Here is a 15,154-nt window from a genome sequence, read left to right as displayed (position 1 = left end):
ATAAATGCCTTTGTGTGCATGTCCAGGAGAGCGTGGGGAACACTGAGAGAAGTTGGTGAGGTTTGCAAGCCATAAATTCTCCCCCTCTTTTCTTGCACAGGCCTATCAGCCCAGAATGCAAAGATCCCAAGTTGGACTAAGAACATATTGCCTGCGACAAGGGTGGCTGATGCTTTGCGCTATTCCTGGAATGCTGGACCCGGCACAGATGGGGATTGGCACCTCGGTTTGGAGATGGAAAAGGAGGCCGCTGTGCAGATGGATGGCTGGAACAAAGAGCTACCAAAATGTGAAGAAAAGGAGGATATGGAGGAGGAAGAGGCGAAAAGAACGGATGGTCTCAAACATCATCTTGCAAAAGAGGTCACTGAATGTGCCAAGTCTTTACCTCCAGAGGCAGAAGCTGCTGGACCTGGTGATTTGCCATTTTTGGCAATGCCTGGAGATGTTCCAGGAAGGGTCCATGATCTACCAACTGAATATATTCATTCGTCTTGCCCACAGCTGGTAGAACAAGAATCGGAAGGCTCTAGAACTGTTAGTGATGTGAAATATGGTGAGAAAGCAGGAGATAGGACTTGGAATGGTTCTTGGAGCCCTGCGCCCGATTCTGCGGAGTTCGTTCCTTCACCGGTTTCAGAGACTTTGTCAGAGGCAGAGGAAATCTCAACTTTTGAAGATGTTCCAACAGTCAAAGAAGGAGAGGAAGAATCTGCAGATGTGGAGACGGAACTGTTTGGAAGCCACACGCAACAAGAAGAGGTGGCCGCCTTCGTTGCCAAAATAGAAGAACCTCCGCTCCAGAAAGCCGCACGTGAAAGCCCTTTTCCCTCCTCCGATCCTTGTACCTCTCCTTTGAGAAACAGCCCAGGAAGGCAAGAAGAAAACACGATTCGGCGATCATTGAATCATCCTTCGTTTCCTCCTGAAGCTGCTGAGATACCTTCCAAAAGCATCCCTCTTGATAATGACTCTGGTGAGTCGTCGGAAAACATGAAAACTGGGGAAGAAAGTAAAAATCCTGACGAGGATGTCGAGACGCAAGCGAAATGCGTTTCTGCCAAGCCGGTGAGGTTCACCATTGCTCCAGCTTGGCAGCGGTCACTCTCGGGAGGATCGAGCTCGACGGACAGCGCTTGCCTTACAAGCTCTCCATCTTCTCCTCCCATCAAACCAGAACTGTTCGAAGGAACATCTCAACTGGACTCCGCTTTGCCAGGGTGTTTATTCTCCAGCCCAGAAAGACTTGAGAGGAGTAAAAGCAGCACGAATTCCATAACCGAGCAGCCCCACAAGGAACCGCACGGCCAGGAGAGCCCGTTTGGGGTGAGGCTGAGGAGGACCTCCTCTTTACTCAAATACCAGATGGAGCAGCAGCGTCAGGAGAGGCTAAAGCAAACTCCATCGCCAGCATCTTCTGCAGCCGCCACTGTCTTAGCCAAAGACGAACCAAAGGTACCCATTTCTGAGACTCCGCCGCCAAAGAGAACAACAGGCAGCGTCAAAGGTTTGGTGGCAAAACCTGAGAAGAAGTCCCTCACGGTCAAAGCGGAAGAAGGGACAACCAAGCAGCAGATGAGCAGAGCTTCAGGTATTCCTGTTGCAGAGACAGGGCAGCTTCAGAAGCATTTGGCTAATTACCGTATGTAACAAAGTTTGAAAAATGTTCTGTTTCTGGTTTGAAAGTGTAATAATAATAATAATAATAATTATTATTATTATTTATTTATTTATTGTGTCATCAACAACCAGATATTTGTATACATTTTTAACAAAAACAAACAAACAGATAGACAAAACACAGAGTTTGCAAGCTTGGTAGTTGATTAAATGTCCTTTGACCAATATCTGGCCACTTGGAGTGCTTCTGGTGTTGCCGCAAGGAAGTTCTCCATGGTGCATGTGGCAGGGCTCAGCGTGCATTGCAGCAGGTGGTCAGTGGTTTGCTCCTCTCCACATTCGCATGTCGAGGATTCCACTTTGTAGCCCCATTTCTTGAGGTTGGCTCTGCATCTCGTGGTGCCAGAGCGCAGTCTGTACAGTGCCTTCCAAGTCGCCCAGTCTTCTGTGTGCCCAGCGGGGAGCCTCTCATCGAGTATCACCCACGGATTGAGGTGCTGGGTTTGAGCCTGCCACTTTTGGACTCTCGCTTGCTGAGGCGTTCCAGCGAGTGTCTCTGCAGATCTTAGAAAACTATTTCTTGATTTAAGTCATTGGCGTGCTGGCTGATACCCAAACAGGGGATGAGTTGGAGATGTCTCTGCCTTGGTCCTTTCACTATTGGCTGCTACTTCCCGGCGGATGTCAGGTGGTGCAATACCGGCTAAGCAGTGTAATTTCTCCAATGGTGTAGGGCACAAACACCCTGTGATAATGCGGCATGTCTCATTAAGAGCCACATCCACTGTTTTAGCATAATAATAATACACTTTATTTATATTCACATCTATCTCCCCAAGGGGACTCAGAGCAGATTACACTATAAACATATATAGACAAACATTCAATGCCTTAGTACAGTAAACAATGACATTGAGTTGCCTTCGGGCTTGAGAAAGGCAGGATAGAAATATCGTAAATAAATAAATACAATACACAAACAAAGGCAAAGGTTTCCCTTTCCATCTCTGGCGTCTGGAGGCAATGCTCAACTCTGGCCATGAGGAGGTGCTCTTGTTCCATTTTTCCATGCTAAGGAGCCTGTCATCCATAGACTCTCCTGATTGTGTTTTGTTGGCATAGCTGCAGAGTACCTTTTACCTTTCCACTGAGGTGATACCTATTGATCTACTCAGATTACATGTTTTTGAACTGCTAGGTTGACAGGAGCTAGGGCTGATAGCAGGAGCTGACCCTGACTCGTGGCTTTGAACCATTAACCTTCCAGTCAGCATTTTTTTTTCTGCAGCTAGCAGTTTAACCTGTAACTGTGACCCCTTATTCCTATTTAATTGTGAAGTCCTTACTTTGAAAGTAGTTGCTGTATTCCATTAACTTTGTTTTTGTGGCTATCACAAACTTACGTTGATGAGATATTCATTGAAAAACTAGAGCAAAATGTGTTGCAAAGTGTCCCACACGCAGAAACAAAGTTTTTGCAGTTTAATACACTTTTTTCTATATTTTTAATGATATAACCAATTAGCAAATGGTACTTGGGACCCAGGAACAAAAATAATGTTATATGTATAGAGCAGGCATGGGCAAACTTGGGCCCTCCAGGTGTTTTGGACTTCAACTCCCACAATTCCTAACAGCCTCGGGCCCCTTCCTTTTTCCCCTCAATGGATACCGAGGACCTCAGGTAGTTACAAATAACTAATTTGTTCATAATTAATTAACTCCCTTGTGATGGTAGAACCAAGTTGCATTGCAATCTTATGGAGAAGATAAGGGGGAGAAATTGAAATTGAATCCAGACAAGACAGAGGTCCTACTGGTCAGTCGTAAGGCCGAACAGGGTATAGGGTTACAGCCTGTGCTTGATGGGGTTCCACTCCCCCTGAAGTCGCAGGTTCGCAGCTTGGGAGTGATCCTGGACTCATCGCTGAGCCTGGAACCCCAGGTTTCAGCGGTGGCCGGGAGAGCTTTTGCGCAATTAAAACTTGTGCACCAGTTGTGCCCGTACCTTGGGAAGTCTGATCTGGCCACGGTGGTCCACGCTCTTGTTACATCCCGAATAGACTACTGCAATGCACTCTATGTGGGGTTGCCCTTGAAGACTGTTCGGAAACTTCAACTAGTCCAGCGAGCGGCAGCCAGATTGCTCACCGGAGCGACATACAGGGAGCATACCACCCCCCTGTTGTGTCAGCTCCACTGGCTGCCGATCCAGTTCCGAGCACAATTCAAGGTGCTGGTTTTGACCTACAAAACCCTGTACGGTTCCGGTCCAGTGTATCTGTCCGAACGTATCTCCCTCTACGTCCCACCTCGGAGTCTGAGATCATCTGGGGAGGCCCTGCTCTCGACCCCACCACTGTCACAAGTGAGGCTGGTGGGGACGAGGAGCAGGGCTTTCTCAGTGGTGGCCCCCCACCTGTGGAACTCACTCCTGGGGGAAATCAGGGCATCATCATCCCTCCTCGCCTTTAGGAGGAAGCTGAAGACTTGGTTATGGGACCAGGCCTTTGGGCACTCCGGCAATTAAATCAGACAACCAGGCGAGTAAGACCAGCAGGATTGATGAAGTGGAACGTAAAACTAGATCTATGAGTAGCGAACGCTGACCATGTAAGAGGAGAATCTGGGTTTGTATTTGGTTTTATTGATTTTATTGATTTTATGGTTATAATATATATTTGGTGTTAACTGTGTATTGATGTAATTTTGTGTTGATTGTTTTTATGATGCAGGCATCAAATTGTGCCTTGCTTTTGTAAGCCGCCCTGAGTCCCCTTCGGGGTGAGAAGGGCGGGGTAAAAGAACCCCAAATAAATAAATAAATAAATAACATGTCATTTCTTTTCGTAGTGTGATTCTAACATTCTGATTATAGTTTTTATGGGATGAAGTACTGTATCTTATCAGTATTCAGGTGGTTATGGGATGGGCAGTAGGTTGATGTATAGTTCCATAGGCTACCAGTTTTCTCGTTCTGTATATCCTCATCTGGATTAGAGAAGTTTATAAGATTAGAGCAGGGCATGCATAGGAAATCTCTGAGAACAAGACGAAGAGGAAAACCTGGGTTGGACTCTCTCTGATCCTTTCCTTGCAGATCAAAGCCCGTCCGCACCTTTGGAACCCCCGTCACCTGAACCGGCCTGGATTTCAATGGCAAAACTCAAGCGGAGCGGCTTCCAAGGCTTCCCTCTCATCGAAGGACAGAAAAGAGACCAGAAACCTTTGGCCAAAGCAGAGCAAGCGGGGGAGAAGCACGTTGGTGTTTCACCGCAGGAAAAGGTAGAGATGCTGTGATATTTGTTTTCTGCTTCCCTGGAGACTAGGACGCAATGGAACAATGGCTTCAAACTACAAGAGAGGAGATTCCATCTGAACATTAGGAAGAACTTCCTGACTGTGAGAGCCGTTCAGCAGTGGAACTCTCTGCCCCGGAGTGTGGTGGAGGCTCCTTCTTTGGAAGCTTTTAAACAGAGGCTGGATGGCCATCTGTCAGGGGTGATTTGAATGCAATATTCCTGCTTCTTGGCAGAATGGGGTTGGACTGGATGGCCCATGAGGTCTCTTCCAACTCTTTGATTCTATGATTCTATGATTCTATGATTTAAAAGCGCTCAGATTACAACATTTGGAAAATGTTGTGTTCCTGGTAAGAAAGTGTTATCTGCCACAAAATATGTGATGTTTATTGTCGAAGGCTTTCATGGCCGGAATCACTGGGTTGTTGTAGGTTTTTTCGGGCTATATGGCCATGGTCTAGAGCAGTGTTTCTCAACCTGGGGGTCGGGACCCCTGGAGGGGTTGCAAGGGGGTGCCAGAGGGGTCACTGAAGACCATCAGAAAATGCAGTATTTTCTGTTGGTCATGGGGTTACTGTATGGGAAGTTTGGCCCAATTCTATTGTTGGTGGGGTTCAGAATGCTCTTTGATTGTAGGTGAACTATAAATCCCAGCAACTACTATTCTCAAATGTCAAGGTCTATTTTCCCCAAACTCCACCAGTGTTCACATGTGGGCATATTGAGTATTCGTGCCAAGTTTGGTCCAGATCCAGCATTGCTTGAGTCCATGGTGATCTCTGGATGTAGGTGAACTACAACTCCTAAACTCAAGGTCAATGCCCCCAAGATCCAGCATTTCCTGTTGGTCATGGGAGTTCTGCGTGCCAAGATTGGTTCAATTCCATTGGTGGTGGAGTTCAGAATGTTCTTTGATTGTAGGTGAACTATAAACCCCATCAACTACAACTCCCAAAAGGCAAAATGAACCCCCCAAGCCTACCAGTATTCAAATTTGGGCGTACTGGGTATTTGTGCCCAGTTTGGTCCAGTGAATGAAAATACATCCTGTATATCAGATATTTACATGGCGATTCATAACAGGAGCAAAATTACAGCTATGAAGTAGCAACGAAAATAATGTTATGGTTGGGGGTCAACACAACATGAGGAAGTAGATTAAGGGGTCATGACATTAGGAAGGTTGAGAACCACTGGTCTAGAGGCATTCTCTCCTGACGTTTCGCCTGCATCTATGGCAAGTATCCTCAGAGGTAGTGAGGTCTGTTGAAACTAGGAAAATCGGGTTTATATATCTGTGGAACGATGACTGCTGGAGCTAGGTGTGAATGTTTCAACTGACCACCTTGATTAGCATTTGATGGCCTGGCAGTGCCTGGAGCAATCTTTTGTTGAGAGGTGATTAGATTTCCTTGTTTGTTTCATCTCTGTTGTTGTGCCGTTCTAATTTTAGAGTTTTTTTAATACTGGTAGCCAGATTTTGTCCATTTTCATGGTCTCCTCCTTTCTGTTGAAATTGCCCACATGCTTGTGGATTTCAATGGCTTCTCTGTGTAGCCTGACAAGGTGGTTGTGAGAGTGGTTCCAAGCTATCATATGCTAATCAGTTGAAACATTCACCCCTAGCTCCAGCAGACAAGAGTCTTTTGTCCCACCCTGGTCTTTCCACAGATATATAAACCTTTTTTCCTACTTCCAACAGACCTCACTACCTCTGAGGATGTTTGCCATAGATGCAGGCGAAACGTCAGGAGAGAATGCCTCTAGACCATGGCCATATAGCCCGAAAAAATCTACAACAATCCAATAATAATAATAATAATAATAACAACAACAATAATAATAATATTGTTGAAGGCTTTCATGGCCAGAATCACTGGGTTGTTGTAGGTTTTTTGGGCTATATGGCCATGTTCTAGAAGCATTCTCTCCTGACATTTCGCCTACATCTTTGGCAAGCATCCTCAGAGGTTGTGAGGTCTGAAGATGCTTGCCACAGATGCAGGCGAAATGTCAGGAGAGAATGCTTCTGGAACATGGCCATATAGCCCGAAAAACCTACAACAACCCAATAATAATAATAGTTCAGGGGAGGAATTTTTCCCTGGAAATGTAGTGGCCCAGAAGAATCCAACAATAAAGGTGGTCAGTTGAAACATTCACACCTGGCTCCAGCAGACAAAAGTCCTTTGCCCCACCCTGGTCATTCCACAGATATATAAACTCATTTTCCTAGTTCCAACAGACCTCCTACCTCTGAGGATCCTTGCCATGGATGCAGGCGAAACATCAGGAGAAAATGCCTCTAGAACATGGCCATATAGCCTGGAAAACCTACAACAACCCAATCAAAGGTTACCTGTCTGTATCTCAGACTATGGTTTGTTTTTAGACAATTTCTACCTGGCTCTTGCAAAGCAGAGGAACTGTTCAGATTTAGGTGTTTTCATTCTGCCGTGAATAATTGCACCCCACCTTTTTTTTTTACTTTGCAGCACTTGAATCTGACTGGTCTGCCCTTATTGAAAAACAGCATTCCGCACCACGTCCTTGAGATGAAAACACAGCCAAAGATGACCACGTCAGCTCCAAAAGGTATCTACAGGCTGTCCCTGAGTTACAGACATCTGACTTACGAATGACTCCTAGTTAAGAATGGGTTGAGACAGCAAGAAGTGAGAGGACTCTACCTCTATGGAGGGAAATTTACTCCTGGAAGAGTTGTCCAAAACTTGGGGACTGAGAAAGGAGAAAGGGAGGATTTATTGAGGAGAGCAGCTAAAACATACTGCTATACATCTATACATATCAAGATGCTTTTTCAGGTGCATGTACCCTGTTTTTCTGATCCCTCCCTTCCCCTTCTGTTTCCCCAGCAAAGCCTATCAGAGCAGCTTCTCGGGAGGTCCGTCCGATGGAAAAGGAAACCCATCTGTTGCCAAGCCTGCCTCTCTCTTCTTGCGGTAGCCCTTCAGAGCCGCCGTGGCTTTCTTTGGCCAAGCAGAAGGCCAAAGCATGGAGCGAAATGCCCCAGATTGTGCAGTAGCCCCTCCGGTGACTCTCTGTCCGTCGGCTACATTAACAAAGCCTACTTATGTCTTCACTGTGAGCACTTGGGAACGAGAAGCCACCTTCTAATGTATGCTCATTCCAAAAAGTATGTTGGATACAGGTTTAACTCAAGCTAACAGTTGGTGTTTGTGCACGAAATGCTTTCATTGGGATGGCATCAATGCTCCAGGAATGGTCACCAAAGGTCAGAGTTCCCACCAAGGAGGATCTTGAAGGTTTTCTCCTTCCAAAGGCTGCTCTTTGGAAGGATTTCCATAGCAAAATGCTCCAGGAATGGTAACCAAAGGTCAGAGTTCCCACCAAGGAGGATCTTGAAGGTTTTCTCCTTCCAAAGGCTATTCTTTCAAGGCAACTTGGGCAGGATTTCCACAGCAAAATGCTCCAGGAATGGTCACTGAAGGTGAGAGATCCGATCAAGATAGATCTTGAAGGGTTTTCCCTTCCAAAGATTGACTTTTCAATGCAACTTGGGAAGGATTTCCTCAGCAAAATGCTTCATTGAAGGTTAGAGATGCCACCAAGAAGGATCTTGAAGACTTTCTCCTTCTAAAGATTGTCTTTTTCAAGGCAACTTAGGCAGTATTTCTGCAACAAAATGCTCCAAGAATGGTCACTGAAGGTCAGAGATCCCACCAAGATAGATCTTGAAAGGTTTCCCCTTCCAAAGATTGACTTTTCAATGCAACTTAGGCAGTATTTTCTCAGTAAAATGCTTCATTGAAGGTCAGAGATGCCATCAAGAAGGTTTTCTCCTTCCAAAGACTATCTTTTCAAGGCAACTTGGGCAGTATTTCCACAGCAAAATGCTCCAAGAATGGTCACTGAAGGTCAGAGATACCATCAAGAAGGATCTTGAAGGCTTTCTCCTTGTCTTTTCAATGCAACTTGGGCAGTATTTCCCTCAGCAAAATGCTTCTGGAATGGTCACTGAAGGCAAGTGATCCCACCAGGAAGGATCTTGAAGGTTTTCTTTTTTCCAAAGACTATCTTTTCAAGACAACAATATTGCCATCATTTGTGGCAGCTACCGACTTCCTGCAAAATTGGCATCAATGGTGGATGAAGATAAGAATGGATGTGTTTTGGTGGATCTCCAAAGTCTTCTAACTTGGCATTGGAATCTGAGACCTCTCTGCCTTTTCTCCCAAACATTTTTCTCCATTCTCAAGAAGCCAGGAATGAAATGAGACTAACATGAGACTAACCTCACCATCACTGATGGCTAAATTCTCTTCGTATCGGTGGGTTTGGTCTCTTAACTACCAAACCCCAAGAACACCAAAAACAGGGTCTACTCCTGTTTATCAGTTCATTTGCTTTTCTTGTTCCTCCAATGTGTGTACATACAGTTTTGTAATCCTTGCATTCCTGGACCACTACTCCCCCTTTTTTGGTATTTTTCTCCTTTTTTTAGTTCCTTATTAAATACTGTTATTATAAGAGATGTCTTGTGTGTTACATTGGCGGTGGAAGTTTCTATGCAGACATCAAAAATATTTATATTTATTTATTTATTAGTTATTTATTACTCCCCTGGGGCTCGGAGCGGGTTACAAGAATGGCTAAAATCGAACACAATTTAAAAACAATTTAAAAACAGCAATATCAAAGATCAAAGGCCTGTCGAAACAAGTATGTCTTCCATGCCCTGCGGAAAGCTGGTAAGTCCCGCAAGGCACGGACTTCAGGTGGCAGAGTATTCCAGAGCGATGGTGCCACTGCTGTGAAGGCTCTGCGCCTGGTTGCCGTTAGACGCAAGGTCTTGACACTGGGGACTTCCAATAGATCTTGGTCCTCAGAGCGGAGGGATCTCTGGGGTTGGGAGGGGGTGAGGCGGTCCCTCAGGTACATCGGCTCCAGACCATGCAAGGCCTTCAAGGTGAGTCCCATCCCTTTGAAAGTGATCCGGTGCTCAATGGGTAACCAATGCACCTTCTCAGTGTCTGGCATAGACACTGAGAACTGGGAAGCCCTGGCCCTTGAGCGCTCCAGCTGGAGGTCAGCTGTGACCAGCAGTGCTGCAGAATTCGAGGAGGCACGAATGGAGGGAGAAAGAGAGAAACGCGCCAGGAGGAAGGTGCGTCAAGCCAACCCCGACCGGGACCGCCTTCCACCTGGAAACCAACGCCCTCACTGTGGAAGAAGATGCAGAGCAAGAATAGGGCTCCACAGCCACATCCGGACCCACAAGGAAACCCATGACGGAAGACCATCTTACTCGTCCAACGAGGGATCGCCTAAGTAAGTAAGTAAGTAAGTAAGTAAGTAATGCCCCTGCAGTCAGATTGGGGTGATGTGGCATCTCATTGGAATTCCCACAAGAAGCCGAGCAGCTGCATTTTGTACCAACTTGAGCTTCCGGATCACCGACAGAGGAAGGCCAATGGAGAGGGCGTTACAGTAGTCCAGTCTTGAGATGACCGTAGCCTGGATCACCGTAGCTAGGTCGTCTCTGGACAGGGAGGGGGCCAGCCGTCTAGCCTGCCGCAGGGGAAAGAAAGAAGGCGGTTCTGCTCACGGCGGAGAGAGACCTGGGCCTCCATCATCAGCAGAGGGTCCACAAGGACTCCCAGACTCTTGACCAATGATGATGGGCGTAGCGCCTCACCATCCAGGGTAGACAGCTGGATGTCCCCACTGCCCAGTCGACCCAGCCAGAGGATCTCCGTCTTTGCCAGATTCACCCTCAACCTGCTGGCACGCAGCCATCCAGTAACAGCCTCGAGGCACGGATGGAAACCATCGGGTACAGAGTCTGGTCGGCCTTCCATCTTCAACATAAGCTGAGTGTCATCAGCGTACTGGTCACACTCCAGCCCAAAAGCTCGGACCAGCTGAGCAAGTGGTCGCATAGAGATGTTAAACCACAGAGGGGAGAGAATGGCCCCCTGAGGCATTCCTCAGTATTCCTTTATACTAATGGTTATATGAAATATATAGACAGAGAATTTTGTTCCAAAACTACAAAGCAAACAGCACAGGACGTTGCATACTTCTAAAGTATTCTATCTTGCCAGCAGAGGGCGATAGAGCTCTTCTTAAGGAACATGAATGGATGGAGATAGCATGACTGTCTGTTGCTGTTGTTATTATTGTTGTTGTTGTTGTTATCCACCTTGATACTTCATATTTAACTCCTTTTTGACCCAACATAGGGGTCTACAGCAGAGCTTTCCAAGCTTTCCGCTGTTGTTGTTGCTGTTGTTGTTGTTACTATTATATTTATACCCTGCTTTATCTTTCCCAAAGGAGACTCAAAGCAGCTTAATATAAAAGCATCAGCACGCCGTTTAAAATATATACAAAGATGCAAACATTAAATGTAAACAGTGTTTTTAAAAAATCCCCATTGACGCCTATTCATGTTGGCGATATGCTTTTTAGACGGGCATCCTTTTGCAACGTGGTATTTCAGTTTAACCAACCCCTTAGAAGAGTTTCATGCCATCCATATATATATATATATATATATATATATATATATATATATATATATATGTATGTATGTATATGTATGTGTGTGTGTGTGTGTGTGTATATATATATATGTGTGTGTGTGTGTGTGTGTATATGTATATGTATATGTATATATAGGGAGCCCCCGGTGGCACAGTGGGTTAAAGCACTGAGCTGCTGAGTTTGTTGATCGAAAGGTCGCAGGTTCGATTCCGGGGAGCGGTGTGAGCTTCCGCTGTCAGCCCTAGCTTCTGCCAACCTAGCAGTTCGAAAACATGCAAATGTGAGTAGATCAATAGGTACCGCTCCAGCGGGAAGGTAATGGCGATCCATGCAGTCATGCTGGCCACATGACCTTGGAGGTGTCTACAGAGAACGCTGGCTCTTCGGCTTAGAAATGGAGATGAGCACCACACCCCAGAGTCAGACATGACTGGACTTAATGTCAGGGGACTACCTTTACCTATATGTATATATGTATAGGTAAAGGTTTTCCCCTGACAGTCATGGTTTTCCCCTGACAGTCCAGTTGTGTCCAACTCTGGTGCTCATCTCAATTTCTAAGTTGAAGAGCCGGCATTGTCCGTAGACACCTCCAAGGTCATGTGGCCACTGGGATGACTGCATGAAGTGCTGTTACCTTCTTTCCGGAGTGGTACCTATTGATGTACTCACATTTGAATGTTTTGAATTGCTAGGTTGGCAGAAGCTGGGGCTGACAGCGGGAGCTGATGCCGCTCCCTGGATTCGAACCTGCAGCCTTTAGGTCAACAAGACCAGTAGCTCAGTGCTTTAACCCACTGCTCCACTGGGGTCTCAGATAGATAAATAGATAGATAGATAGATAGATAGATAGATAGATGGTATGTTATATTATATATTCATTTATATAATAATTTTATTACACAGTTATGTATTTATCATGTCAGAAGCAAATTGAGAATACAGATATATTGTATGTAAAAATTACACACAAAATTTACAAACTTGGCATTCTATTAAATGTCCTTTGACCAGTAGCTGGCCACTTGGAGTGTGGTCCTCCATTGCGCATGTGGCAGGGCTCAGGCTGCATTGTAATAGATTGTCTGTGGTTTGCTTTTCTCCACACTCACATGTCGTGGACTCCACTTTGTGGCCCCATTTCTTAAGCTTGGCTCTGCATCTCGTGGTGCCAGAGCCTGTTCAGCACCTTCCAAGTCACCCAGTCTTCTGTGTGCCCAGGGGGGAGTTTCTCATCCAGTCTCAGCCACTGATTGAGGTTCTGGGTTTGAGCCTGCCACTTTTGGACTCTTGCTTGCTGAGGGGTTCCTGCGAGTATCTCTGTAAATCTTAAGAAGCTCTTTCTTTATTTAAGGCATTGGCATGCTGGCTGATATCTGAACAGAGGATGGGCTGGAGATGTCACTGCCTTGATTCTTTCATTACAGGCTGCTACTTCCCGATGTATGTCAGGTGGTGCAATACTGGTTAGACAGTATAATTTCTCCAGGATGTAGACATCCTGTGATAATGTGGCATGCCTCATTAAGAGCCACATCCACTGTTTTAGCGTGGTGAGATGTGTTCCACACTGGGCATGCATACCCAGCAGCAAAGTAGTAAAGCGCAAGGGCAGGTGTCTTCACTGTGTCTGGTTGTGACCCCCAGGTTGTGCTAGTCAGATTTCGTATGATATTATTTCTAGCAGCCATTTTTTTGCTTCTTGTAAATCCAGAGTGGCTCCCAGGTATCTGGGTGTGCTGCAGTGCTCCAGTGGGATTCCTTCCCAGGTAGTAAAAACACATGTCTGTAACATGCAAACAATCTATATAAATAAAAACGTAATGTTAATGTATTGTCGAAGGCTTTCATGGCTGGAATCACTAGGTTCTTGTGGGTTTTTTCAGGCTATATGGCCATGTTCTAGAGGCATTATCTCCTGACGTTTCGCCTGCATCTATGGCAAGCATCCTCAGAGGTAGTGAGGTCTGTTGGGATTAGGACAATGGGTTTATATATCTGTGGAATGGCTGGGGTGGGGCAAAGAGCTCTTCTCTGCTGGAGCGAGGTGTGAATGTTTCAACTGACCACATTCATTAGCATTTGAAGGCCTGGCTGAGCCTGGGAAAATCCCCTGTTGAGAGGTGTTAAGATGTGCCTGGTTGTTTCCTCTCTGCTGTTTTGCTATTGTAATTTTAGAGTTTTTTAATACTGGTAGCCAGATTTTGTTCATTTTCATGGTCTCTTCCTTTCTGTTGAGATTGTCCACATGCTTGTGGATTTCAATGGCTTCTCTGTGTAGTCTGACATGGTGGTTGTTGGTGTTGTCCAGCATTTCTGTGTTCTCAAATAATATGCTGTGTCCAGGCTGGTTCCTCAGGTGCTCTGCTATGGCTGACTTCTCTGGTTGAAGTAATATTTTAAAAAACTCTAAAATTACAACAGCAAAACAGCAGAGAGAAAACAACCAGGCACATCTTAACACCTCTCAACAAAAGATTTTCCCAGGCTCAGCCAGGCCTTCAAATGCTAATGAAGGTGGTCAGTTGAAACACTCACACCTAGCTCTAGCAGAGCTCTTTGTCCCACCCTGGTCATTCCACAGATGCTCTGACCTAAAAGAAGCACTGCCTGAACATCAAGCAAAAAGTGGACGCTAGAAACAATATCATACGAAAGCTGACTGGCACAACCTGGGGATCACAGCCAGACACAGTGAAGACATCTGCCCTTGCGCTATGCTACTCTGCTGCTGAGTATGCATGCCCAGTGTGGAACACATCTCATCACACTAAAACAGTGGATGTGGCTCTTAATGAGACATGCCGCATCATCACGGGGTGTCTGCGCCCTACACCACTGGAGAAATTACACTGTCTAGCCGGTGTTGCACCACCTGACATCTGTCGGGAAGTAGCAGCCAATAGTGAAAGGACCAAGGCAGAGACATCTCCAGCTCACCCCCTGTTTGGGTATCAGCCAGCATGTCAACGACTTAAATCAAGAAATAGTTTTCTAAGATCTACAGAGACACTCGCTGGAACACCTCAGCAAGCAAGAGTCCAAAAGTGGCAGGCCCAAACCCAGCACCTCAATCCGTGGGTGATACCAGGTGAGAGACTCCCCCCTGGGCACACAGAAGACGGGGTGACTTGGAAGGCGCTGAACAGACTGCGCTCTGGCCCCACGAGATGCAGAGCCAACCTTCAGAAATGGGGCCACAAAGTGGAATCCACGACATGCATGTGTGGAGAAGAGCAAACCACTGACCACTTACTACAATGCAACCTGAGCCCTGCCACATGCACCATGGAGGACCTTCTTGCGGCAACACCAGAGGCACTCCAAGGGGACAGATATTTATTTATTTTTATTTATTTGATGCATTTGTTAACCGCCATTCTCAGCCCTTTAGGGCGACTCATGGCGGTGTACAACACATATAAAAAGGCAATTTACAAAAAGGCAATTACAACAACATATTAACAATACAACAATTACAAAGTTACACTAAATAATCCGCTTCGTCTCATAGTAGAATCATAACCAATCTCATATTCCTTGTTCCATTCCAGTCATCTTTACCACATTGTTATAGCACTTAATTAAATGCCCTCTCGAACAGCCATGTCTTGAGGCTTTTTCGGAAGGACATGAGGGAGGGCGCCTGTCTGATGTCTGCAGGGAGAGTGTTCCACAGCCGGGGGGCCACCACCGAGAAG

General features: G+C 45.9%; 1 protein-coding gene across 3 annotated transcripts in view; it reads left to right on the top strand.

Moving 5' to 3' along the window:
• The window catches only part of KIAA1210 (KIAA1210 ortholog), a 58,934-nt gene extending 49,500 nt beyond the window's left edge, over nucleotides 1-9,434 (top strand). For 2 of the 3 annotated variants that reach the window (XM_067471502.1, XM_067471501.1), the window contains 4 exons: nucleotides 101-1,591; nucleotides 4,721-4,905; nucleotides 7,418-7,517; nucleotides 7,799-9,434. In XM_067471502.1, coding sequence (XP_067327603.1) covers nucleotides 101-1,591; nucleotides 4,721-4,905; nucleotides 7,418-7,517; nucleotides 7,799-7,968 — 1,946 coding nt within the window. In that variant the 3' untranslated portion in view covers nucleotides 7,969-9,434. The remainder of the gene's footprint in view (nucleotides 1-100; nucleotides 1,592-4,720; nucleotides 4,906-7,417; nucleotides 7,518-7,798) is intronic. The other variant, XR_010910312.1, reaches the window with a different exon arrangement.
• Nucleotides 9,435-15,154: the final 5,720 nt, after the last annotated feature.

The sequence above is a fragment of the Anolis sagrei genome, chromosome 10 (genome assembly GCF_037176765.1).
Source record: "Anolis sagrei isolate rAnoSag1 chromosome 10, rAnoSag1.mat, whole genome shotgun sequence".
Classification (NCBI taxonomy): domain Eukaryota; kingdom Metazoa; phylum Chordata; class Lepidosauria; order Squamata; family Dactyloidae; genus Anolis; species Anolis sagrei.
This window is presented reverse-complemented; position numbering and strand designations above follow the sequence as displayed.